Here is a 22,476-nt window from a genome sequence, read left to right on the forward strand (position 1 = left end):
TTGAATTTTAAAAAGTTGAGAAAATATTTAACATGAGAATAAATATGTGGATAATCGGTGAAATCCCAAAAATAATTTTTTCTCCAATATACAATAGACAATTAAAAAAAGAATCATAAAAGTAGACAATTGAAGAATGAATCAGAAAATTAAATGCGATCTTGAAGGAAAAATCAACAAAAGAAGCTTTTTTTTAAATAGGGGAAAAAAAAAGAAAGAAGAAGCACATAAAATGATTCTTGATGTGCCAATTTATCTATTTTTGTTAATATTTTTGAACAAACTATGTTGATCAAAGAGCAGCTCTGCCAAAGTGTTTTTGTCAATGAAAGTAATTCATGAGCACTTCAAAATCTTAAACGGACATCTTGAACACGTTTCGGCGACAGAGCCACCTGCTGGGCGATAAATTCTAATAGATGCCTTCCTCAGGGCGAAAAGAAACAACTGGACCCTGTGGGGAAGCAGACACAGAAAAAAGGGGATTTCGAGGGGATTGGGTCCTCCGACGTATTCCATATCTATGACAGGTAATGTCCACAGCTGTGCTGCTTCGGAAAATCTTTGGCGTCTGCGTCCTGCGTCGATGACGTCGATGCGCCATCCCCGAGGACCTCCTCCGACGGCCGACGTCACCCGATGTGATAAGTAGGACGCACGACGCCCATAGCCTCAATTCCGTTTTTTCCGCGAACGTGTTCGTTCGTGAATCTCGGTACGCCTCGACTCTTTGGAGTTTGCTGTTTTCTTCTCGGTTCATTGAACCTGTTAGGTTTTTTGTGAAGACCTGTTCGTGGCGATGTCTACTTTGTCTTCAACACCACGTCCGGGCTTCAAGAAATGCGGGATTGTGGGTCCAAGATGTCGGTCACAGACTCGCACGACGCCTGCCTCTGGTGCCTCAGGGAGGCCCACGATACGGACGACTGTGTCGACTGCCAGTCGCTCACGGCAAAGGCCTTGCGGGAACGCAAGGAGAAGCTGTCAGTAGGTCGGGTGTCTAAGCCCCGGAAGTTGAGGTCTGCGGGGCTTTCGACGGATGACTCGAGGGGTGACTCTCCGCGTTATCGTCGGAAGTCCAGTGGGTCTCCTTCCAGGAGTCTGTCTCGCCACTCCTCCGCCTCTTCGAGGCATTCCCGGAAGCGCCGGCATCGGTCGCCTTCCCCGTCCTCTTCCGAGGACTCCCCCCGTTGGCGGGTCGCTTATGCCTCCATGCAAGCGACACCGGAGGAATGGGCTTCCTTCGGGAAGCCGATGCTAGCGATTCTTGAATCGCAGGGCACCGGTCCGTCCGCGCCTCCGAGTGGGGTCTGTCGGCACCGGTCGAGAGACACCGCTCGTACGCGTTCGGGCTCGGGTGGTCGGCACGGCTCGCGGGAGAGGTCCTGCTCGGACAAGGGTAGCCGTTCTCGCCATGCCCGTTTCAGGTCCCGGTCCTCGACGCGCTCGAGACCGCATGATCCTGTGCCGTCTTCAAAGAAGACGTCAACGCCTGTGGCGCCGAGGTCGTCGATGATTTATCTCGAGGCTCCGCCTCCGAGGGGATAATCGATGCTGTCGGCGCCTAGGTCATCGAGAGACACGCTCGGAGCTCCGGCTTCGAGGCTTGTGTCGACGCCGTCGATGCTGGCGGCGCTGCAGCTGACGTCGACGCTGATTCCCTCAACGCCTTTTGAGGCGGTGGTGTCGGAGGGGCCCCGTGGCACGGAGTTAGCCCTTAGAAAGGCTCTGGCTAAGGTCAGGTACTGCTTTGGTCCCCAGATGTCTTCCTCTCCCCGCCTGGAGTACATTTCAGAGGGTGATTAAGGCTCTGATGACGGCTTGGTTCCGGTTACAGTACCAGATGAGCTTATCTCGGGCCATAGCCAGTTTGATGACCTGAGGCAGTCACTGCATGATGCCAGTGGACTGGACACCTTTCCGGAGGTGGAGTTTTGTAGGCCGGAGCCTGGCACTCATGCCGATTCTTCATATCAGCGCCTTATGTCTCGGGTCACCGAGTACTTGGGTTGGTCAGCTCCCCCAGGGGAGTTTGTTCACAATGATCTCACGGACATCCTTGATCTTGGTCCCCCCACCGATCCGGTTTTGCCATTTCATATGGCTCTGCAGAGAAGGGTGGCGGCGGCTTGGACTGCTCCGAAGAGTCACCCGGCAGTGGGCAAGTCTTTGTCGCGAAAATACCGTCGGGCCAGTAGCGACCACTGCTACATGTCCAGGCACCCCACTCCGGAGAGTTTGGTGGTGCAGGCAGCTATGGCCCCGGCAAAGCAGGCGTCGTATCCTACCATCCCTCCGGATAGGGACGACAAACATTTTGACGGCTGGGCAAAGAAAGTGTTTTCTTCAGGGGGTATGGCGCTTCAGGCGGCCAACTCCATATGTGCCTTGTCTCGTTTCACACACACTCTGTGGAACTGTGTTGCATTAGCGGCTGAACGTATTCCCGAAGGGGACGAACGGGATGGTTTCCTTGCTATGGTTCAGGATGGTAAGGATGCCATGTGTGAGGCCATTCAGTCGGGTTTGGACATGGCAGATTGTGTCAGCCGGTCCATGGCGGTGAGCACCGTAATACGCAGGTTTGCGTGGTTGCGGAAGTCTGGGTTCGCTCCTGATGTGCAGTCCCGGCTCCTCAACATGCCCTTTGATGGTGAACATATTTTTGGCAGCAAGGCTGACCGAGAGCCTTGAGAGGTTGCAGACCTCCAAATCTGCAGCGAAGTCGTTGGGCGTTGCAGTTCACCAACCTCTGCCTTTTCGTCCTAGGGGACCGCAATGGAGGGGAGGTTCCTTTCGCTATTACTCGTCCTTCAGTAAAGCGAGAGGAGCTAGCAGTCAAAGAGGCCACCGTAAGAGTGCCAGAGGTGGAAACAAGGGTATTCGAGGTTCCAAGGCCGCTCGGGCAGCCTTTGCCCTCAGGCAACGCCGCAGCCGCTACCACTCAGTCATGAGGCCAGGTCCCATGGTTCGCCGGTTGGGGGAAGGCTGGCGCAGCATCTTGTAGAGTGGCAAGCCATTACTTCAGATGTGTGGGGTCTGGAGATCATAACCCACGGCTACTGTCTTCCTTTTCGGCAGAGGCCTCACGACAATCCACCTGGGAACCTCTCTTTGAAGAGTCTGGATCCGCTCCTTGCGAAGGAAATTCAAGCCCTGCTGGAGAAAGGCGCCATAGAACTGGTGCCTGTAGCGGAGAGGAACAAGGGATGGTATTCCCCTTATGTTTTGATTTCGAAGAAAGACGGGGGATTGAGACCCATTATGGACTTGCGCGGTTTGAACAAACTCCTCAGGAAGGACAAGTTCAAGATGGTTACTCTCTTTCAAGTCCTCCAGGCCCTTCAACTTCAGGACTGGTTGGTGTCTCTCGACCTCAAGGATGCTTACTTCCATGTGCCGATCCATCCCAAGCACAAGAAGTACCTGAGGTTCGCAGTCGGCGACTCACACTTTCAGTTTCGGGTCCTGCCGTTCGGATTGACCTCCGCCCGAGGGTTTTCACCAAGCTCATGGTGGTGGTGGCAGCGCATCTCAGGAAAGGGGGGATTCACGTCTACCCCTTCCTGGACGATTGGTTGATCAGGGGGAGCTCTCCCGAGCAAGTCCTGGATCATCTGTCCATCACCTGCCACTCCCTTCACAAGCTGGGCTTCTCCCTCAATTTAAAGAAGTCCCATTTGACACCAACGCAGCGGCTCCAGTACATCGGAGCAGTGCTCGACACATCCCTGGGAAGTGTTTTCCTCCCCAGGTGAGGGCTCTTCACATTCAGCAGATGGTGCACAAGTTTCAACTTGCCCAGAATCTCCCAGCGTCCGAGTTCTTGAGACTGCTCGGCCTCATGGCATCCTGCATTCTTCTGGTGCCAGAAGCTCGTCTGCGGATGAGATCTTTGCAGTGGGCACTCAAGCTCCAGTGGTCTCAGTCCTCCGGCAGGCTGTCGGACCCTGTTCAGGTGCCGCCCTCGGTCGCCCAGGACCTTCTGTGGTGGGCCGTCGAAGACAATCTGATGAAGGGGGCCCCATTTTGGCAGCCCTGGCCGGAGGTGACGATCGTGACGGACGCATCCCTCACGGGATGGGGAGCTCATGCCAACGAGTTGACAGTCAGCAGTCGTTGGTCTCCGTCGGAGTCCAGACTCCATATCAATCTGTTGGAGCTGAGGGCCGTCAGGCTAGCCCTGAAGGCTTTTCTGCCGACTGTGCGAGGAAAGAGTGTCCTGATTCTAACAGACAACACGGTGGCCATGCACTACCTCAACAAAAAGGGCGGGGCAGGGTCACTTCCTCTGTGCAGGGAGGCGATGCAGCTCCAGTTCTGGGCCATCCAGCAGGGAGTTTCGATCTCGGCTGTTCATCTGGCCGGAGACGACAATGAGACGGCGGACCCTCTGACCAGGCAGTGCACGGTCTCTCACGAGTGGGAGCTGGCTCAGGAGATTCTCCTGGAGATCTTCGCCCTTTGGGGGACCCCTCAAGTAGATCTCCTCGCCTCCAGTGTCAACCGGAAGTGCGAAAGATTTTGCTTGCGGGAATTTCCGCCAAAAGGAGCCTTAGGAGACGCGTTCGTGGTGGAGTGGTCATTCCCACTGCTGTACGCGTTTCCTCCAGTCCTCGTCATCCCACAAGTACTGCGGAGGTTACAGAGGTTTGGTTCCCGGATGATCCTCATTGCTCCGTGTGGGCCGGAGGACGTGGTACCCGGACCTTCTCGACTTGTCCATCTGCCCTCCATGTCGTCTTCCCTACTGAGACGATCTGCTCTCACGGGAGGGGCGGTTAAGTTCTCCATCCAGAGGTCAGATCCCTCAACCTTCACACTTGGCTTCTGAAAGGTTGAGGTATAAGGATTGGGACCTCCCTGAAGACGTGATGGAGGTGTTGCTCTCGGCCAGGCGGCCGGCAACAAAGTCTCTGTACCGTTGCCGTTGGAGAAAGTTCTGCGACTGGTGCAGAGTTAAGAATGTGGATCCTTTTGAATGTGACATTCCCATGGTTCTTTCTTTTTTGCTTTCTTTGGCCCACAGGGGCTTGCAAGTGGGGACCATTAAAGGTTACCTGGCGGCGCTGTCCATCTTTAAGCGCTCGTCTGAAGAATGTTCCTATTTTAAGATTCCTTTAATTTCTCTGTTTTTGAAAGGGCTCACTAATGTGTTCCCTCTGTCACCTTTTCTGGTGCCCGGTTGGGATTTGAACCTTGTTCTCAAGTTTCTTATGGGTGCTCTGTTTGAGCCTTTACATTCTTGCCCTTTGAGGCTGTTAACTCTGAAAACTGTGTTTTTGGTTGCGGTTACTTCCGCTCGCAGAGTGAGTGAGTTACAGGCACTTTCAGTTAAGCCACCCTTCACTGTGTTTCATAAGTACAGGGTTGTCCTTAGAGTTCGTCCTTCTTTTCTTCCGAAGGTGGTTTCGGAATTTCATTTGAGCCAGAAGATTGTTCTTCCGGCGTTCTATCCTCCTCCACATCCTGGCAAGGAAGAGGAGAGGCTCCATAGGCTTGATCCTAGTAGAGCGTTGAGCTTTTATATTTCGCGCATGTCCCGGGTCAGAGTGGACGATCAACTTTTCATTGGTTACGCTGGAAAGTGTTTGGGGCAAGCTGTGACGAAACAGACTTTGTCTCGTTGGATTATTTTAGCTATCTCCGAGTGTTACCGCTCGGCGGGGTAAGGATCCTTCGACTGGCTTGCGGGCCCATTCTACCAGGGGAGTGGCTGCGTCTACTGCCCTGCAGAGGGATGTTCCTATTCGTCACATCTGTGATGCAGCCACCTGGGCTTCAGTACATACTTTTGTACATCACTACTCCCTTGATTCCATCAGAGGGCAGGATCTGGCCTTTGGCAAGGTAGTCCTATATTCTGCAATTTGATTGGGCATGCTAAATTTGTGTTCTAAATTATTTTCCCACCTCCCTGCTTGGTACTGCTTTGGGAGTCTGTCATAGATATGGAATACGTCGGAGGACCCAATCCCCTTGAAGAACAAGTTACTTTCTTACCTGGTAACGTTCTTTCCATGGGATGGTCCGACGACGTAGTCCATATCGCTCCCTCCCTACCTTCCCCGCTGCAGAATTTCTTTTGCGATTGCAGCTTGCATTCCGCAAGGCCTTGTGTGTCTGACTGGCAGAAAACTGGTGGCACACGTTCTGGGGGAAAAAACTAACTGAGGCTATGGGCGTCGTGCGTCCTACTTATCACATCGGGTGACGTTGGCCGTCGGAGGAGGTCCTCGGGGACGGCGCATCGACGTCATCGACGCAGGACGCAGACGCTGAAGATTTTCCGAAGCAGCACAGCTGTGGACATTACCTGTCATAGATATGGAATACGTCGTCGGACCATCCCATCGAAAGAAAGTTATCAGGTAAGAAAGTCATTTGTTCTTCTACTGATTGCTTTCAGAATGTTTTCAGGCTATTTTACAATTATCAATTGGTTTTGAACTGCATTGTTGCTTGAAGTCCGCAAGCAAAAAGGTAAGCTTACCCAAATTTGGAGCACAATCTCTGGGAATCAAGCTGTAGGTAATCTCGGGAGCGCAGCGTGTGCTTCGATGGGCAAGGTGCTGAACACAACTGCTCTTTCCACAAGAATTCTGAAAACAAAAAGTAATGGCACCTAATGCCATTTGTATCAGAGTATGGTTGGAAACTATTGTTAGGCAGGAACCTGTGCAGTTCCCTCTGGGACCACTGCAAAGGATTTAAGACTACAGGTGTTTGGCAGTAAACTCGCTTGGTAGCAGTCTTTACTACACAGATTCACTTGGTAGCTGTGGCTGAGCAGTCAGACTTCCCTCAAGAAGAGTTAGGCAGTATACAGAGTATTCACAATAGGTCAAAAGAACATAGTAGAACAAGTAAACACTGACCAGCGCTTGGTGTAAAAGAGATATAATTATTTATTTAAAACCACATCTAGTAAAACACACAGACACTATTGTTAAGCAGTTCAAAAACACGGTCACTAAAAGATATACACTCCCTTAGAAGAATATTAGACAAGTCTTAAGTAAAGCCCCACTTATTTTCAGACAGCGGTGAGTGCCTAACGCACATGGCACTCTAATAATTCGTTTTCAAAAAGGGAGAGAAAAGCAGATATAAATTGAAACAGATCCCAACACTTTTACAAGAACACAACAAGAGAGGAAGGCAAGTAAAACCGTGAAGTTAGAGTTCAGAAGGCCGGATCCACTTTAAGAGGATCAGAACGAAATGTGTCCAAGGTCACACGGTTAAGTGCACAAGAGTCTTGCAAAGGTTCAAAAAGAGTTGGACCAAAAGAAAGGGACCAGTTAGGTCAAGGTGGCCAGCCCAGTCCAGAAGGTTAAGGGATTATTATTACCTTGTAGCAACCTTTAGAAAGGGAGGCCTGGCAGACACGGTACCTTAAAGTGGTGAGAATACTCCAGCGGGGGCAGTTGTTCCTGGCAGCGGATGCAAGTCGGTGTTTCGTCCGGGGGAAGAGAGGATCTCGTCGGGGAGGAAGACGGGAGTCCGTTGCACTGCCAGGGAAGAAACCAGCCGCGGAGTTCTCAGGTAAAAGGAGCGGTCCTTTGATTCGTGGTCCAGTGGTAAGTGGCTATCCGGTTGCCGGGGTGCTTGGCACGGGCAATTCGACCACAAGACGTCCTGGGATGTGAAGAAAAGAAAGTAAACTGGTTGTGCCCACCAGTCAGGGGAAGAAGCCTCTCCAGCCGGGAGATCTTCTCTGTTGTCGGGAAGTGGTGAGCCGGTTCCGCAGGGCTCCACCGGTGGTGTTGTCGTGGTAGGTCGACTCAGCTTCTCCCTCGTCGGATTCTCAGGTCCTGTGGCGACTTCTGAAGTTCCAGTCCCCAAAGCCCTGCTTTTATGCAGCACACCCCCATTCACTCAGCCTAGCTGTCAATCAAACATGCTAAGTGGTGAGCCGGCCGGCTCACCACTTGGGCCAATCACACAAGTGCGACTTGAGTTACCAAGGTAACTCAGTCCAGGGTGCCTAAACCCCCTCCCACACCCCCTGTGGTACCCAGACAGAGTGGCACCACTTTTGGAGGCTTCTGTGGAGAAGCCCACAAAAAAGTGGAAGAAAGGGCTCGACTTGGGTTGGAGTTACAGAAGAGAACACAAACGCCATTTTAGAATTGAGTCCTGGCAAAAAATACCAACCGGCGAATTAATATTAAATAAATAAACCGGCGGTATGTTCGAGGCTACGAGAATTAAATAATTAAAGTTGGTAGCCTCGAACAATGGGAAAATACCATAGGGATATATTCGCGGTCGAATATAAAAAGTAGTATCCACTGCCACCAGCCAAAACTCGATCAGGGGCGAGGGAGACGTGCCCCCTCGACTAACAGACCCCGGGGCAATCGAATTGCCCCGACGAGTACGTCCACAATATGATGGTTTGTACTGGTTTCTGTTAATAATTTGGGACTAGTAAAGCCAATGGTGACTTTACATGCCCTGGGAGACAGTAGTCAGTCCCAGGATATGGAGTCTATGGTGGGGTGTCACTATGACACCCCTGTGTCACTGCACGGAGGGTGCTGTGTAACACACATAGTAAAAACACATGAGACCCTATGGAGTAAAGGACCCCATAGCCCATAAAACACATTACCAGTCAAAGGAACACCATAAATCATGTCCAAGAGTGGGAGAAAGAGTCTCACTCTTGGAAGGAGAAAAAAAACAAACTCCAGAAATCCAGCAAAGCTGCTGGAGGACTCACTAGGTTAGGAAATTCAGCCTAAAGAGAGAATTCTCCCTAACAACTAATTAGCGTGAACATAATTAAAAATGTTGAACGACATCACTATGCATTGATGTATAGCGTGGAGTAGGTGTTGCAACTTGTGTCAGACATTTGTCATGTGCAGCAATGATGAGAGGCATAACAAACTTATTTGAATGTAGTACCTTGTGCGTGGTCAAGCCGAAAAAGTTGTTTTTAGCTGCTTCAGTCTTGGATGTAGGCGCTTAACACGCTTTGAAAGGACAAAAACTAAAAGTGATTGCCAGAGGAAATCGTAGAGCCCTGTGTAAAATATATGAATAAGTATATTTTTGTAACAAAGCTAACCAAACATTACTGGATGCATTAAAAATAACAGATTCTTAAATGTTTTCCTACCTAAAGAAATCAGGCTGGAGAGCGAGAAGTGGACGTACGTTGCACCAATTCCATAATTTTCACACAAAATGGTCTTGTTCATGCATCCGCTCGCGAATTGACATCATAGGTATGCATACTTTTTAATTGGTAATCGCGGTCGAGTGCTGTCATAGAAACAAGTAAAGAATAATAGTGGTGTTAAAAAGGCAAAGACCGATAAAGAGCCAAGCAGAAAAAAAGCACCATAACTGCAAATCGTTTTGATGCGTATTCAGCTGAATTCGTGTTGAACGTAGAGCCCCGCCATACCTCCTCTAAGCACTTCCTGAAATTCCCTCGGTTGCTGTGGGCGACGAAAAGGCAGAGTGTGTAACAGAGAAACAGATTGGTTCCGACCAAAAATGTCTCTTGTGACTTTACGTGCTTGTCAAATGACACACTGTAAGTGCTCCAAACTGATTGGTTGGTGCCAAAAATGTCCCCGCTTACATAGCGCATTTATCAAATTATTCAAGATAAATGCTGCTATCGGATTTGCTGGTGATGTGTCGAGCCATGAGAATCGTAAAATGTATGGTAACCTGGCATACTCGCGTGCCAGTGTTTTTCAGGCATTTTATGAAAAGCCTGCAGAGAAAAGCCCACTGTGTTGGAGGGAGCCTACTAAATCTGTTTTAAAATAGGTTTAAAAAAATTAAATCGGGACCAAAGCAATTGTAAACTGAGCCTGTTCAAAGGGATGTTTTTTTCTTTTTTTTTGCAAATTGGAACTTCAGTAAGGCTCCAGTCGTAAGCCTTATTGGTACCAAAAAATTCAAATTGGAGCACAAAATGTGCGTGCAATATTGGCTTGTGATATCAGCCACGTGTCAAAAACTGATTGTCATCAAGCCTAGTTAACCTGTTGGAGTAAATAAACGCATATACCCAATGATGTGTGGATACATAGCTGCTGCTCTGTAATAGATATTGCTATCAACAATTGTGCAGTAATTAACCATAGTTGTCTGTGGAAAACAACATTTGAGTTTTAAATGAAGAATCCAGAACCATGTGGGCAGCGGGAAATAGATCAGGGAAATTGAATAGACCCTTGATGTCTCTATGTAAACGCACTTGCTGTCCCAATTGAAACTATAGTTTGTATGAACAAATATGTCTTAATGTGATTATGCAAAAAATGGTTCAGATGCATGTCTCAAGCATATGGTCAAGGAACATAAAGTAGTTGTTCAAGTGAGAGGAAGGAATTCCTCATTGAGTCCATGAATGTGAGTTGACAGTCTGTAAATCCATCCTGCCTCTTTTTGCAATAGGCAACGGGATACATTCGAAGATTCCTTGACAACATCTAGGATCCACCACTTGATATAATTTGCGGTGTGGTGTGTTTCAATGTAATGATTTACTAAGGGTGCAGATGTTGTTTTACACCTAATTCTGGAGCGGTGTTCTGAGATTCTGATGTGGGCAGGCCGGCATGTCTGGCCCACATACCGTAAGCCGCATGGGCATTCAATGCAATAAATGACTTGTTTAGTTTTGCAGTTAGTGAAAGTGGCCAAAGTCCATGTTTTAGTGCCAATTTTAAAATCTTTCTTTGTTTTTGTGAATTGGCAGACTGAACAGGAGCCACATGGAAAATGGCCAACGGTTGTTCTTAAATCCCATAGGCCCATTCTTTGTGATGTCTTTTTAAAATTGGAGTGCACAAGTTTGTCCCGTATATTTTTTGCTCTTTTGAAGGCAAATCTGGGCAACGGAGTATCTGGGAGACTTAGTTTGACAATTGGCCAGTATTTGGAGATGAGTTGTTGAATTTGAAAAGTCTGGGGTCCATGAGTAATCACACAAGTCATTTTGTCTTGCTCTGTGATTTTGTTGGACATGGTATCTGGAGCCAATAGAATTTCCGATCTGTAAAGCGAGCTCTTTTTTTTCGCTTTGGTGATAAGCTTCTTTGGATATCCTCTTTCAGTTAGGCGAATAGCAAATTCATCAGATTGATTCTAAAAGTCGTATATGTTTGTACAATTTCTTCTAATACGAAGAAATTGGCCGTATGGCAGATTTTCCCGCAAATTACGTGGATGGTTGCTAGAAAAATGCAACAATGTGTTTCTTGCAGTGTTTTTGCGATATAGACAACATTCGAGCCTACCGGCTTCATGTTTTATTATGAGGTCTAAAAATGCAACTTCTTTGTCACCGTGTTCCATCGTGAATTGAATATTCCTGTCAATGTTATTAAGCCAAGTCAAAAACAACTCCAATTCTGACTCGGGGCCATTCCATATAAAAATGATATCGTCTATGTAACGTTTCCAATTTGTTATGCAATTTTTATGTGGATTTCTGTCATATAGAATGTTGATTCATAATTTGACATGTAGAGAATCGCTAGGCTTGGGGCAAATGCTGCCCCCATTGCAGTTCCTTTGGTCTGTAGGTAAAATTGACCATTAAATTCAAAATAATTTTTGCATATTGCCACGGTCATGAGCTCAAGGATGAAATTATGTGGAACACGTTCCTGTGAATCTAGTCGGGTAAGTAGCTCTTGCATGCATTCAATTGCTTGACCTTGGGGAATGCTAGTGTAAAGAGATGTAATATCCATTGTGACTAATTTCTGGGTGTTCTGATCAAAAGTGTGGTTCTCGAATATTTGAATCGTGTGGGTTGTATCCCTCAGATATGTTTCGGTACTTGCACTCAAAGGTTTAAAACAAAATCAATACATTTACATAGAGGCTTGAGTATTGACCCACATCCTGAGACTATGGGTCTCCCTCGTGGTCTTTTTGAATTTTTGTGTATGTTGGGTATGCCGTACATTGTGGGTGTACAGCCGTGGCTGGCATTCAAATATTTGGATTCCTTGTCAGTAATCCAGTCACGATCACAAGCATATTTTACTGCACTCTCTATCTCCAATCTATTTCATTGGAAGGATCCTTCTTGAGTTTCTTGTAACTGTCTTCATCTTGTAATAGTTCATTCATCATTGTTAAGTACTGATCATTAGTCATGATAACTATACCACCACCCTTGTCGGCTGGTTTAATCACAATTGTCGAGTTTTTTTAGGGCTTTATGTTCATTCAGAGAAAAATTATGTTTGGGAGGTTTTGTTTCAGCTTTTAGGTTTTTAAGATCTCTTAAGATGCATTTTTCAAATGTTACAATCTCTTTGGGAACCTCATTGTCTTGTGGTATAAAGGTCGATGGTATATGTAGACCAGTGTCTGATTCTAATTCTTGATCAGGAAAGTCTTGGAAAAATACTTTGACACAGACAGTTCTTAGAAAACGGCGAATCTCCATTTCAGTTTCTAACCTATCAGTATTTTGTGTGGGTACAAATGCTAGTCCCTTGGATAGAACTGAAATTTGAGAAGGTGTCAATTCCAAGTTTGCTAGGTTAAAGATTGGCATTTTATGCTCGCTAATAGTTATTGGGTCGGGAGTCTCCTCCCTCATGATTGTCGTTGTGGGGGCATATGGGGGAAACCATGGTTGCCCCCAGTATAGAACCCCTTACCCTCCTCTGCCTAAAAAAAGGTGTCTGGCGGGGGGATGCGTAGTTATCAAAAATGTGTTGCTGGTTGTATCTCGACTGATTGTCTGAGCTACTGCTGCTGTAGTTCAAGAAAGATACCCAGCAGCGTCTCCCTTTGGTCTTTTTGTTGTGACGTAGCCTATTTTTGGCAGCTTCTAAGAATTTGTCCGTACTGTAAGGGAACATTTTCTCTAATTTGAACTCGTGAATATCCTAATTTCGTTTTTTGGTCTTTTTTGCAATTGTCGATGTCTTGAAATCGTCAAATAATTTGTTGGTTTCTTTGAGTTGGTCACGAGCATTGGGGAAAACCGAGTTGCCAAGAAACTTTTTTTCTTCTAGGTCTAATTCTTTTTGAATTTCAATGCTTAGCCATTGGGCAGTTGTAATGGTCCAGACCATAAGGTCCTGACTACATTTAATCGCAATTTGGCTAAATGTTGTAGTGTATTACTTGTCTGTTAGAAAGAGACAAGGCTCATTGCGGACAATCAGCCCTGTGGGAATAATATCTGCCTTAATGTACTCCCGAAGGAAATGCCTGTGTTGCTTTCTGCAGAAATCTTTCTTTTTTAATTTCAACAGGTCCTCACAACATGTTGCCTGGGCTATGCCCTGATTTGACCTAGTTGGATTGAATTTTGGCGGACCTCTAATTACTTCCGCCGTCTGTTCTAATGAATAACTGAAAGTTTGGCTCTCAGCCATTCCTAAGACGGAGAATGGTTGTGTGACCTCACCCCTTTTAGCACCACCGCACTGGCGAGGGAACCAAAAAATAAATGCTATCTGCAGTCATAGAAACTTGAGTCTAATCTTAGAGTTAAAAAAAAACAGTTTTTGTCAGGTTCATGATGTAACTCCCTGAGCAAACCGGTTGCTAAAAGATACATACACAAATGATAGGGAGATACATACTTAACTTTGTTATAGCTGGCATTAGTGAATATGTGGCCAACTCTATAATGACCGGCATTGGCATATTTTGCAACAGCTAATAAACAAATCTGTGATCAAATATTTTTTCTAGCTTTTGATTCCTTTAAGGATTAACATTGCACGCACCAAGACCAGAGGGTTGCTCTCATCTTGAATGTAAATAGGTCAAACCTAAGTTTGGTATTTAGTGACTGGGAATGCAGGTTCCTGACACAGGCTACGCATGATTACACCGAATCGGGTTGTTCTATTTGTAAATACATACAAACCATTGGGAGGAAAGTATTGATAGTTTAGCAGTAACTTCCATTTTTGTCCTATGGCGGAGGGGGTCAGAGAACCAGGCACCCAAGCCAATATTGGTCATCTCTGTCGTTATGTATGACAACAATTCTATTCTCAGTACTGCATCGCTATGGAGTCAATCAAAAAGCAGCCTTTGTGTTTGGACAGCTGCAGGATTATACCATAAAGAGTACCAGAGCATTAGTAGTCTGCTTCTAATATAGTTCATCGGATGAGAGACTCCTAATTCAGCATGCAGGGTGTAACTTGGAGTGCACTAAAGCACTCTCGGCACCTTTTGTAGAAAGGCATTTACTGCACGTGCCAGGTGCTGCAGGTTGGTGTAACACCAGTCAATCGATCACTGTATCAGGCTAACGGCTCCCTATCCATCCTTGTCCAGCCTCTACACCTCATTTGATTCAGAAGGCTCTGCTTAGCTGTTTCAGAAGGCAGTCACCTTCAAGTGAGAGCTATAGAAGAGGCTCCCCTGCTGGAAAACGGAAGCAACTTTTATTCTGTCCTTTTCACTGTTCCAAATTAAAAACAGGCCGGCCTAAGGACCATGTTGATTCTCTCGTTCCTGAAGTTTTTTATTCCGTTAGAAAAATTCAAGATGCTCATCGCTGCTTAAATTCAGACGTCCTTTTACCGTGAGATTGAATCTGTGCTGTGGATCTGAAAGACGCCCATCTTATCACCCTCATTTGGAAAGCCTACACATTCCTTCCTGGAAGGGAGACACTGTAAATATCATGTTCTCCCCTTTAGCCTCAGTGCTGCACCCCAGTCTTCACCAAGCTGATGAGCTTGGTGGCCGTGCATCTACGTCTTGATGGAGTATATTTGTATCCATTTTTACAGTATTTCTTCTGTTTAGGGTTGTACTTAAGTGAATGTTCAAATTTTTTATAGAATGGATCATTCAAGCAGTAGAGTACAAGAGTTGAATAGTTTTCAAATCTACACTAAGTGCATTAATGCATTACATTCACAAGAAATTGCATTAACTTGTTTATTCACCCTTTCTTGCAGAAAACAAAAAGAAAGTTGGATGATGCGTACCAGAGGCTGGAGGCCCTTTACGACAAACTACGAGAACAAACAGTAAGCAGGCTTCATTCACGCACAGTCTGTCTGTTCATACTTCAAAATATATTTGTCCTATAATTGAGCTTCAACTGTCTGTTTCTAATGGATACCTTCCACCCACAGATTCCTCATCTATGCTATCTTTCTCCCAGTGCAGCTGCTCTTTAAAAACGTTTCCAACTTGCGCTGCTCAATGCTTCTATGTGCACCGGTTGTATGTGACATTGGGCCTTAGTTTCATTTTTCCATGCTCTCTGCTTGCTTGAGGAATGCTGCTTCATTAGGAATGAGAGGCCTTTCGGCTTAAGCTGCTAGACATCTTTGAAAATGCCCCGGTGCCAGGGGCGCCATCGGGATCCACCAGGCTGGTACAGGCCAGCAAAGACCCTGCAATAGGTTGCAACTGTACACGTGTAGGCTCGACCCAGGCTACTCTGGATGAAATTTGCCTCTACGCAGCACTGCTCCATCTCCCGACATCCATCCTTGGGTGCCATTCTCCAAGATGCAACCAGTGAACACTGGTGGTGCTGACACAGAGACTCCTCTTGAGTATGTCCTGCTCCCTAGGGAAGGGGTTTTCATGTCAGAAATGGTGGGTGGTACCATCCCCATTGGGATCGAACATTTGTGCCCAAGGGAGGTCAGGTATTTTAAAAAGAGTTCTATAATGAGGATGGAAGGTGATGGACCTTCCCACTGACTTACAACAGGCAAGGGGTCTTGAAAGTCTCCAGAGCTGGGCATACTTCCTGCACCAACTCTGGGGAAATCCACAAGGCTTAATTTGAAAGCCTGATCCCCAAGATGGTAGAGACCCAAGGTCCAATTTTAATCTGATGTACATTCTTGACAAAGGTCCACAAAGGGAGCATTTACTGCATTTTAACCCATCAGTAGAGGCCCCGGTCCTCAAGTAATGGACTAAGCCAGCTTTGGTCCCAAATGTAAACCGGGACCTAGCAAAAAAGCATAGGCCGGTGCCTTCTAACCTGCTTTTTCTTTCATTGCACACCTTCCCTGGGGGCCTTGGGATTCGGGCTGCCAGAGTGAGCCTGAAAACATCCTCCTTTACATCCTTATCTCCTGACAGAGAGAGAGCAAGAGGGCAGATGCATTTGGGAGGAATGTTTCTGCCTCAATCTGACTGAGTTGCAGCTGACTGTGTGGCATATACCAAGGCTTCAGGAGGCTGTGAAGAGGTGTTCCTGAATGAGGACCTCTGGTTTTGTCCCAGATTTTAAGGCTAATCTGATGGGCATGCTGTTTGATGGCAGCAACCTGTTTGGGACAATGGCAGATGAGTCTTTCCAAAACGTACTGTCCTCGAGGATGGCTGACAAGCCCCTGGGTTAAGCGGTTCAGCAGCAATAGCCTGCTTCCTTACTTCCTCACTTGCATGGTAAGGTGGTTTGTGTGTTCATGGACAACATGACCACAGTGTTCTAATTTTGGAAACAGGACGGCACCAGATCAACTATCCTGTCCACCGAAGCACAATCCTATTTCTCACAGGATGTTTCTTTCCCTGTTTCACCAGCAAAGTATTGACAACTCAGTGACTGATTCCCTGAGCAGGGAACTCTGTTCCTGCCACGAGTGGGTGGTCCCCAAATGCTAAGTCCTCCTGTTTTGGATGTGGGGAACACTGGACATAGACCCATTTGCCACCAAAGACAACTTGAGTGCCTTGCAATTACAAGCATGTTCACTTAATCGGACAACTTGGGAGATGCCTTCATGTTTCTGTGGACCGACAAGTTCCTTTACATCTTTGCCCCATTACGGCTTATTCCAAGAGTACTGCACTCTGCCAAACAGCACCGGTGCAGACTGATCTTTGTGGCCCTGGCTTGGCTGAAAGAATTTCGGTACCTGAGGTCCAGGCTTTTTCCACGGCCCCTGCATCAAGCTGACGCCAGTGTTCAACCCACTCTCCAGGAACATGGGAGCGGTCCTTCATCCCGACCCGGTCTCACTTGACGGCCTGGCTTCTGTATCCCTAGAGTTCGGCCATATTGACATGCCTCAGACCTGCAGAGACATCTTGGCGAAGGCTCAAGCACAATCTCCTGCTAGAACAGTACATGGAAAATGTTTCTCTCTGTGGTGTAATGCCTATGAAGTGGATTTATTTATTTATTCGTATATGTAGAGCGCGCAACAGCCCGTGGGCATCGTGGCGCTTGTTACAGAGAGTGAGCAAACTTAGTTACATGGAAAGAAGCATTTTACATTTATTACATTTTTTGTACAGAATACAATATACATTATAAGAGGCAGTAGGAGATAAGTGGTGTAAGTGTGGGTAAAAACACAGTGAAGGGGGTAAGTGTTAGTTGAAGATTAAGGTTTTGATATTTTTCCGGAAGGCAAGGAGTGAGGTTTCAGTTCTGCAAAGGCTAGTCATCTAATACCTGCTCAATAAGCTCCTCCCACCCTGATCTACTTAGAGCACCCCCTAAGGCCCGCAACCTCTGTGCCGTCATTGACAGTGATCTAAAACATTTCATAATTCTGATTGCCTCTGCTAGGTTTAACCTGCTCAAGGATCAGGAAAACCCACCCTGTCTTACGTACTGCTCAAACAGAAGACCTCACCTCACCTCAACTCTTGTACTCACTCTACTTTATAAATGTAGCCTGCTCCCTGCCTATGTTGTCTCTAATCAATGATACCACTTCCTTGAACTATTGTAAAGCACCCTGACAATAAGATTGCTCTACTCAGTTGCGTGGCAGTCCTGGCTCTAGCATTCTCACTCTTACTAAATGGAAAGGGTAATGATAATCCGGATAACTGGAATAAAAGCGATAAAAGGTACATGAAGTTTGTATAGCTAATCTTTGTTGATATTATGAAATTGTCTGGATTTTTAGTTTGTAAAATCTAGCTGCTCTGTAATTTTGGGTTTAAGTCATGCTGGGGATGCTCTGTACTTCCAGCCGCAACAAATTCTGCCATACTTACTCTCCTTGGTGCATGGTAGCCTGGCCCATGCCCCTATCAGGGTTCACCTGGCGAAATCTCACTTTATGTGCACTCCAGCTAAGCCTTAATATGGTCTCATCAAGGAATTTCTTAAGAGCCTAGGCCATACCTTTTCTTTCTTTTTTTATTTATTGTGATTCAGTACACACAGAACCTAACACAATCCATTAAAGAATACCAATATTAAATGTTCTACTAAAATAATTAAAAACTTATCAATTTTAAAAAGTAACAAAATTGGACATAGTTAATCTATGTATAAAGTGAAAAACAATGAAACGGCTTCCACAATACATCAAACAATAAAGGCCAAACAGAGATATGAATAAACAATTCACATATTCAAAGTAATCTCTCCTAACTTCAAAGTGACTTTTAACCAAACCCTGCAGAGCACAAGAATTAGGGATCCACTATTAGTATTTAGACAATATAACCAAAAATCATCTGCTTTTGTTGATTCATAGGTGTGAACAAAGTTACCATAATTAGTCACGTAGGTCGCTCCCATCCTAAGGCATTCAGTCATGACATACTTTGGCATTTCTAGGATGTGACTCAGCTTGGATATCTGACAATATCTCCCATTAGTCGGCACACCATATCTTGAGGCAGCAATACTAAGAACTGGCAGTTGTCTAATCCAGAGAAGCAGCAGGAAATATTGCAGCTTCGTTCAAGGGCAGACAAGCAAATATTTTTGCAGAGCCATGAATTTGTGATGAAATTCCATATTTTTTTTTATTTTATTTTTTTTATTTAATTATTTTACAAGCCAATTAAGGCTTTTACAAGACGTTGAAGAAGATGGAAAAAGAAAAGTCTTAATATTTACATGGAAAGTTCTTTGTGGGTTTGGTTGTTACTTGCCGTCACTTGCTAGAGATCTGCAGTTTTGCAATTTCATCCATTGCCAATTTTAGGATTTTGGCCGCTGCAATTGTCCATTTGGTGTTATCGCCTGACAAAAGGCCAGTCCACCAGAGGTCCTTCTCCCGATAATCCCTGTCCAAAAACAATGGCGACAGATAGGTCTGTCTGAGAGTGAGCGTCGCTGGACATTCCATCATTAAATGATGTAAAGTTTCCGGCTGTTTGCTATCTGGACAAAGTCTGCATGCATTTGTTGCCACTTGGGAGCAGATTGTCAAAATTTCCCTCGTGGATAAAAGCTTAAGACGTGCTCTGAGGAAGGTGCCTCTAAAGGTCTTGTTCGGGAATTTTTTTACATATTCTGCGACTTCTTTTCTTTTGCGGACTATGTGGGAAGATGAGCCAAAAGTTTGTTTGAAGCCGCCTGGTCGAGGGTTTTGAACCAATCTAGATCCTCCATCTTTGTTTTTATCCTCAGCGGATTGGCCATCAGCTCCTCTTCTCCATAGTGTCATTATAATTCTTCAACCTTTTAAGGTGAGAACGTCTAGGAGTCCCATCCCATGTGGTCACATTCTTCTTCTTCCATATACAATTTATCGCGGTTGAAGCCACCTCCTTCAAAGGGGACCAGACACCAGCATTAAACAGTTTGTGTCACTCCACATTAAAAGGCACAAAATTCCATCTTCTTCACATATATTCACTTCAATGAGTGCCCCCACAAATTTCAAGATTGGACAGACAGGGGCTCTCATAGCCTTAATGTACAGAGAGCCCTTTTTCAGCAACACTTGGCCATTTAAAGAAGTGAACCCTAATTCCAAAAGTGGAATTTCATTGGGGACGCATGATGGTAGTGCTAGAATTCTACGCAAGAATGTGCCCTCCGAAACATTTCGCCATTTCCAGTTACTAATGGTAGTGGCTTCCAAGCCGTAAAGTGTTGCAGGGCAATGGCACTGTCTATACAGTCGAATTATACCAGAGAGAGAGCATCCAGCTGATTGCTTAGCAAATCAGTTGATCTGGGCAGTCAATGAGGCCGCATTCCTTTGTCTCTCAGCTATCAGAGATGGATACCCATTGCTAGTATTGATTGTGACTCCCAAATAGGTATAACTGTGTACATACTCAAGCTTATAGCCCTGAAAATGAAACATGGGTGGGCAATCTTTTTTGAAATGCATCACCTTGGTTTTACTGTGATTAATAAAATCATTCTGAAGGGCATACCTCGCTACCATTTCTAGGGATTGCACTAGCACCCCACAGGTATATTCTAGGATCACAATGTCATCCTTGTAAAATAGTGAGATATGTGTTTGGCAAATGCGGGGGGGACAGTTTGACACAGTCCTCAGATTATCTGCTAGAGAGTTATACAATAAAGAGCAGAGGTGCCAGAACACATCCCTGCTTAACCTATGCCTGGTGGCAATCTGGGCAGTAATGTTTCCCTCACCGTCCATCTTAAACTGGACACTAATCCCCAAATGTAGCTCCCGGATCCAATAGAAAAGGTTCTATGGACAGCCTAGTTTCTCATTTTTTTGCCACAGCAGAGAACTATCAACAATATCGAAGGCTGCCATGAAGTCGATAAACACCATATATAATTTGGTGCTTCCCCTCCTCCTGGAGCTTCCTGCAAGATAGTCCACTGCCAACAAATTATGGGCTGTCACAGATCCCCTTCTAAACCCAATTTGTGTGGCATTGAGTACCCCTCAGGACATCTCCCACTCCTCGAGCTCCTTCAAAAAAGATGGATGCAAACAGCTTGCCCGTCACATCTAATATCAGCAATAGCTTTTAGTTAGATGGACATAGGCGATCACGTTTTTGAAAAAATAGGGATCAGTATGGAGGTTTTCCATGAGGACGGAATGATTTTTTCTGCAAACACTTGGTTGAATAGTAATACAATCAAGGAGGACCAGTTTTCTTGATCTGATTTTTATATGACATTCGCCAGGCCATTAGGACCCGGGGCTTTAGATGTCTTAAGATTTTTTAGAAATGGGAGAATTGTCATATTATCAATCACTGTAGTTAATGAGATCCTCTTGAGCGCATTCTGAGCATACGCCTTGTTCTCTGTTTTGTCGCCTCCAAATTGTGCTGTAATAAATTCCTTCCAGGCGGCTTCACCTATTGGGTTAATACTTTCTTTTCCCGAGTATTTCTAAACGTTCCTAATAGCCTCCATATTGACTTTGAGTCTCCCTTAGACAGCGTGCGAAACATTCTGCCACACCGTGTTTTTCTTGGATGCCCTCCACCAGCACACCCAATGGTGGTATTTGTTCTTCACCTGAATTACCTTTAGGCTTTTCAGACTTGCTTCACGATCTGTGCACATTATCCTTCGCATTGCTCGTTTTTCATCCCTAGTTTTACAATCAAAGGGTTTCCCAGAACTTATTTAATCTCGAGTTACAGATACTGCTTTCTGGGTGTTGAAACTGAATGTTAGCTGTTTTAGTCAATCCTCAATCTCATTACAAGACAATCCATATATATTTTCAAAGTCGAACCTTCCAAATTGCATCATATGTGCTCTCATTTTATCAATACTTTTACCCGTCCATGCTATTCTGTTCTCCGAGGCATTCATCGATACAGCTCCGATCTGAAGCAAACAGTTCGTCGAGTACACCCCAGAATGCTTAACATAGTATGATTGCTAAATTGGTTAAACCTGATCTTCATGCCTTCCACCATAGAAGCCAACCCATAATCACAATAGATGTAAACAATCGTAGATTTCTTTTTGCCACTTTTCCAATTAAATTCGCCTGGTACATCACTTTGTTCTCCCATTAAGTAGTATTAAGTTTCTGTCATCCAGGAAATCTGACCACTTTTTGCCCTGGGGATTAACAATTATTTACCTCATTACAGTTTTCATTTCTAAATTTGCCATACTGCATTTAGAGGGAGATCAGTGGATCGAGCATTAAGATCTCCCATGACTAATATATCCCTATCATCTATATTCCAGTCTATTATTGCATCACTAATCTTGTTCATGATTTTATTTGTAGTAAATCCATGTGGTGGATCATAGATGTCAATCAGTAGGCAATGTCTGCAAGTATCTTCAATATTTAGATCGACCTCCACAATCAAGACATTTTCACAATCATTGCCTCCTTTAATTTTTAAGGAAGGAATAGAATGTTTCACTCCAGTCATCAGGCCCCCACTTTGTCTCCCAAATGGCCCCAGCTTAGCACATTTCAGGTAGATTTTATAGCCGTATAAATGCATACTAGTGGAGGCCCAGGTTTCTTGTAAGCATATGATGTCATTAAGACGGAGAAGGTCCAGTGAGCCGTCAAGTGCCAAATAATGAGCTACCTCTCGAGTTCCATGTTGCAAATGAGTACGTTCAAGGGCCCACTCTCTTAGGAGGGAGGAAGCTTGTGATCCAAATCAGCACCTGTCCACCATTTCTGGATTTAGGCTCAGGGAGTTGGCTTTTCCAGCATATTTGTTTTTTCTCTGCAAAACCTGCAGTCGGATTTGACACTGTCAATCCCAAGCAGAAAGATCCAAGTGATAGTCCAGCTTTAGGAAACTGTGGAACTGAACTCTGATTGCCCTTGCAGT

General features: G+C 45.5%; 1 protein-coding gene across 4 annotated transcripts in view; it reads left to right on the forward strand.

Moving 5' to 3' along the window:
- Positions 1-22,476, forward strand: part of SEC31B (SEC31 homolog B, COPII coat complex component) — a 2,991,081-nt gene that overhangs the window by 2,879,939 nt on the left and 88,666 nt on the right. For all 4 annotated transcript variants that reach the window (XM_069610491.1, XM_069610490.1, XM_069610492.1 and 1 more), the window contains one exon: positions 14,937-15,008. In XM_069610491.1, the coding sequence (XP_069466592.1) occupies positions 14,937-15,008 (72 nt within the window). The remainder of the gene's footprint in view (positions 1-14,936; positions 15,009-22,476) is intronic.

This window comes from Ambystoma mexicanum, chromosome 8 (genome assembly GCF_040938575.1).
Source record: "Ambystoma mexicanum isolate Mex_15411 chromosome 8, UKY_AmexF1_1, whole genome shotgun sequence".
NCBI classification, from domain to species: Eukaryota; Metazoa; Chordata; class Amphibia; order Caudata; family Ambystomatidae; genus Ambystoma; species Ambystoma mexicanum.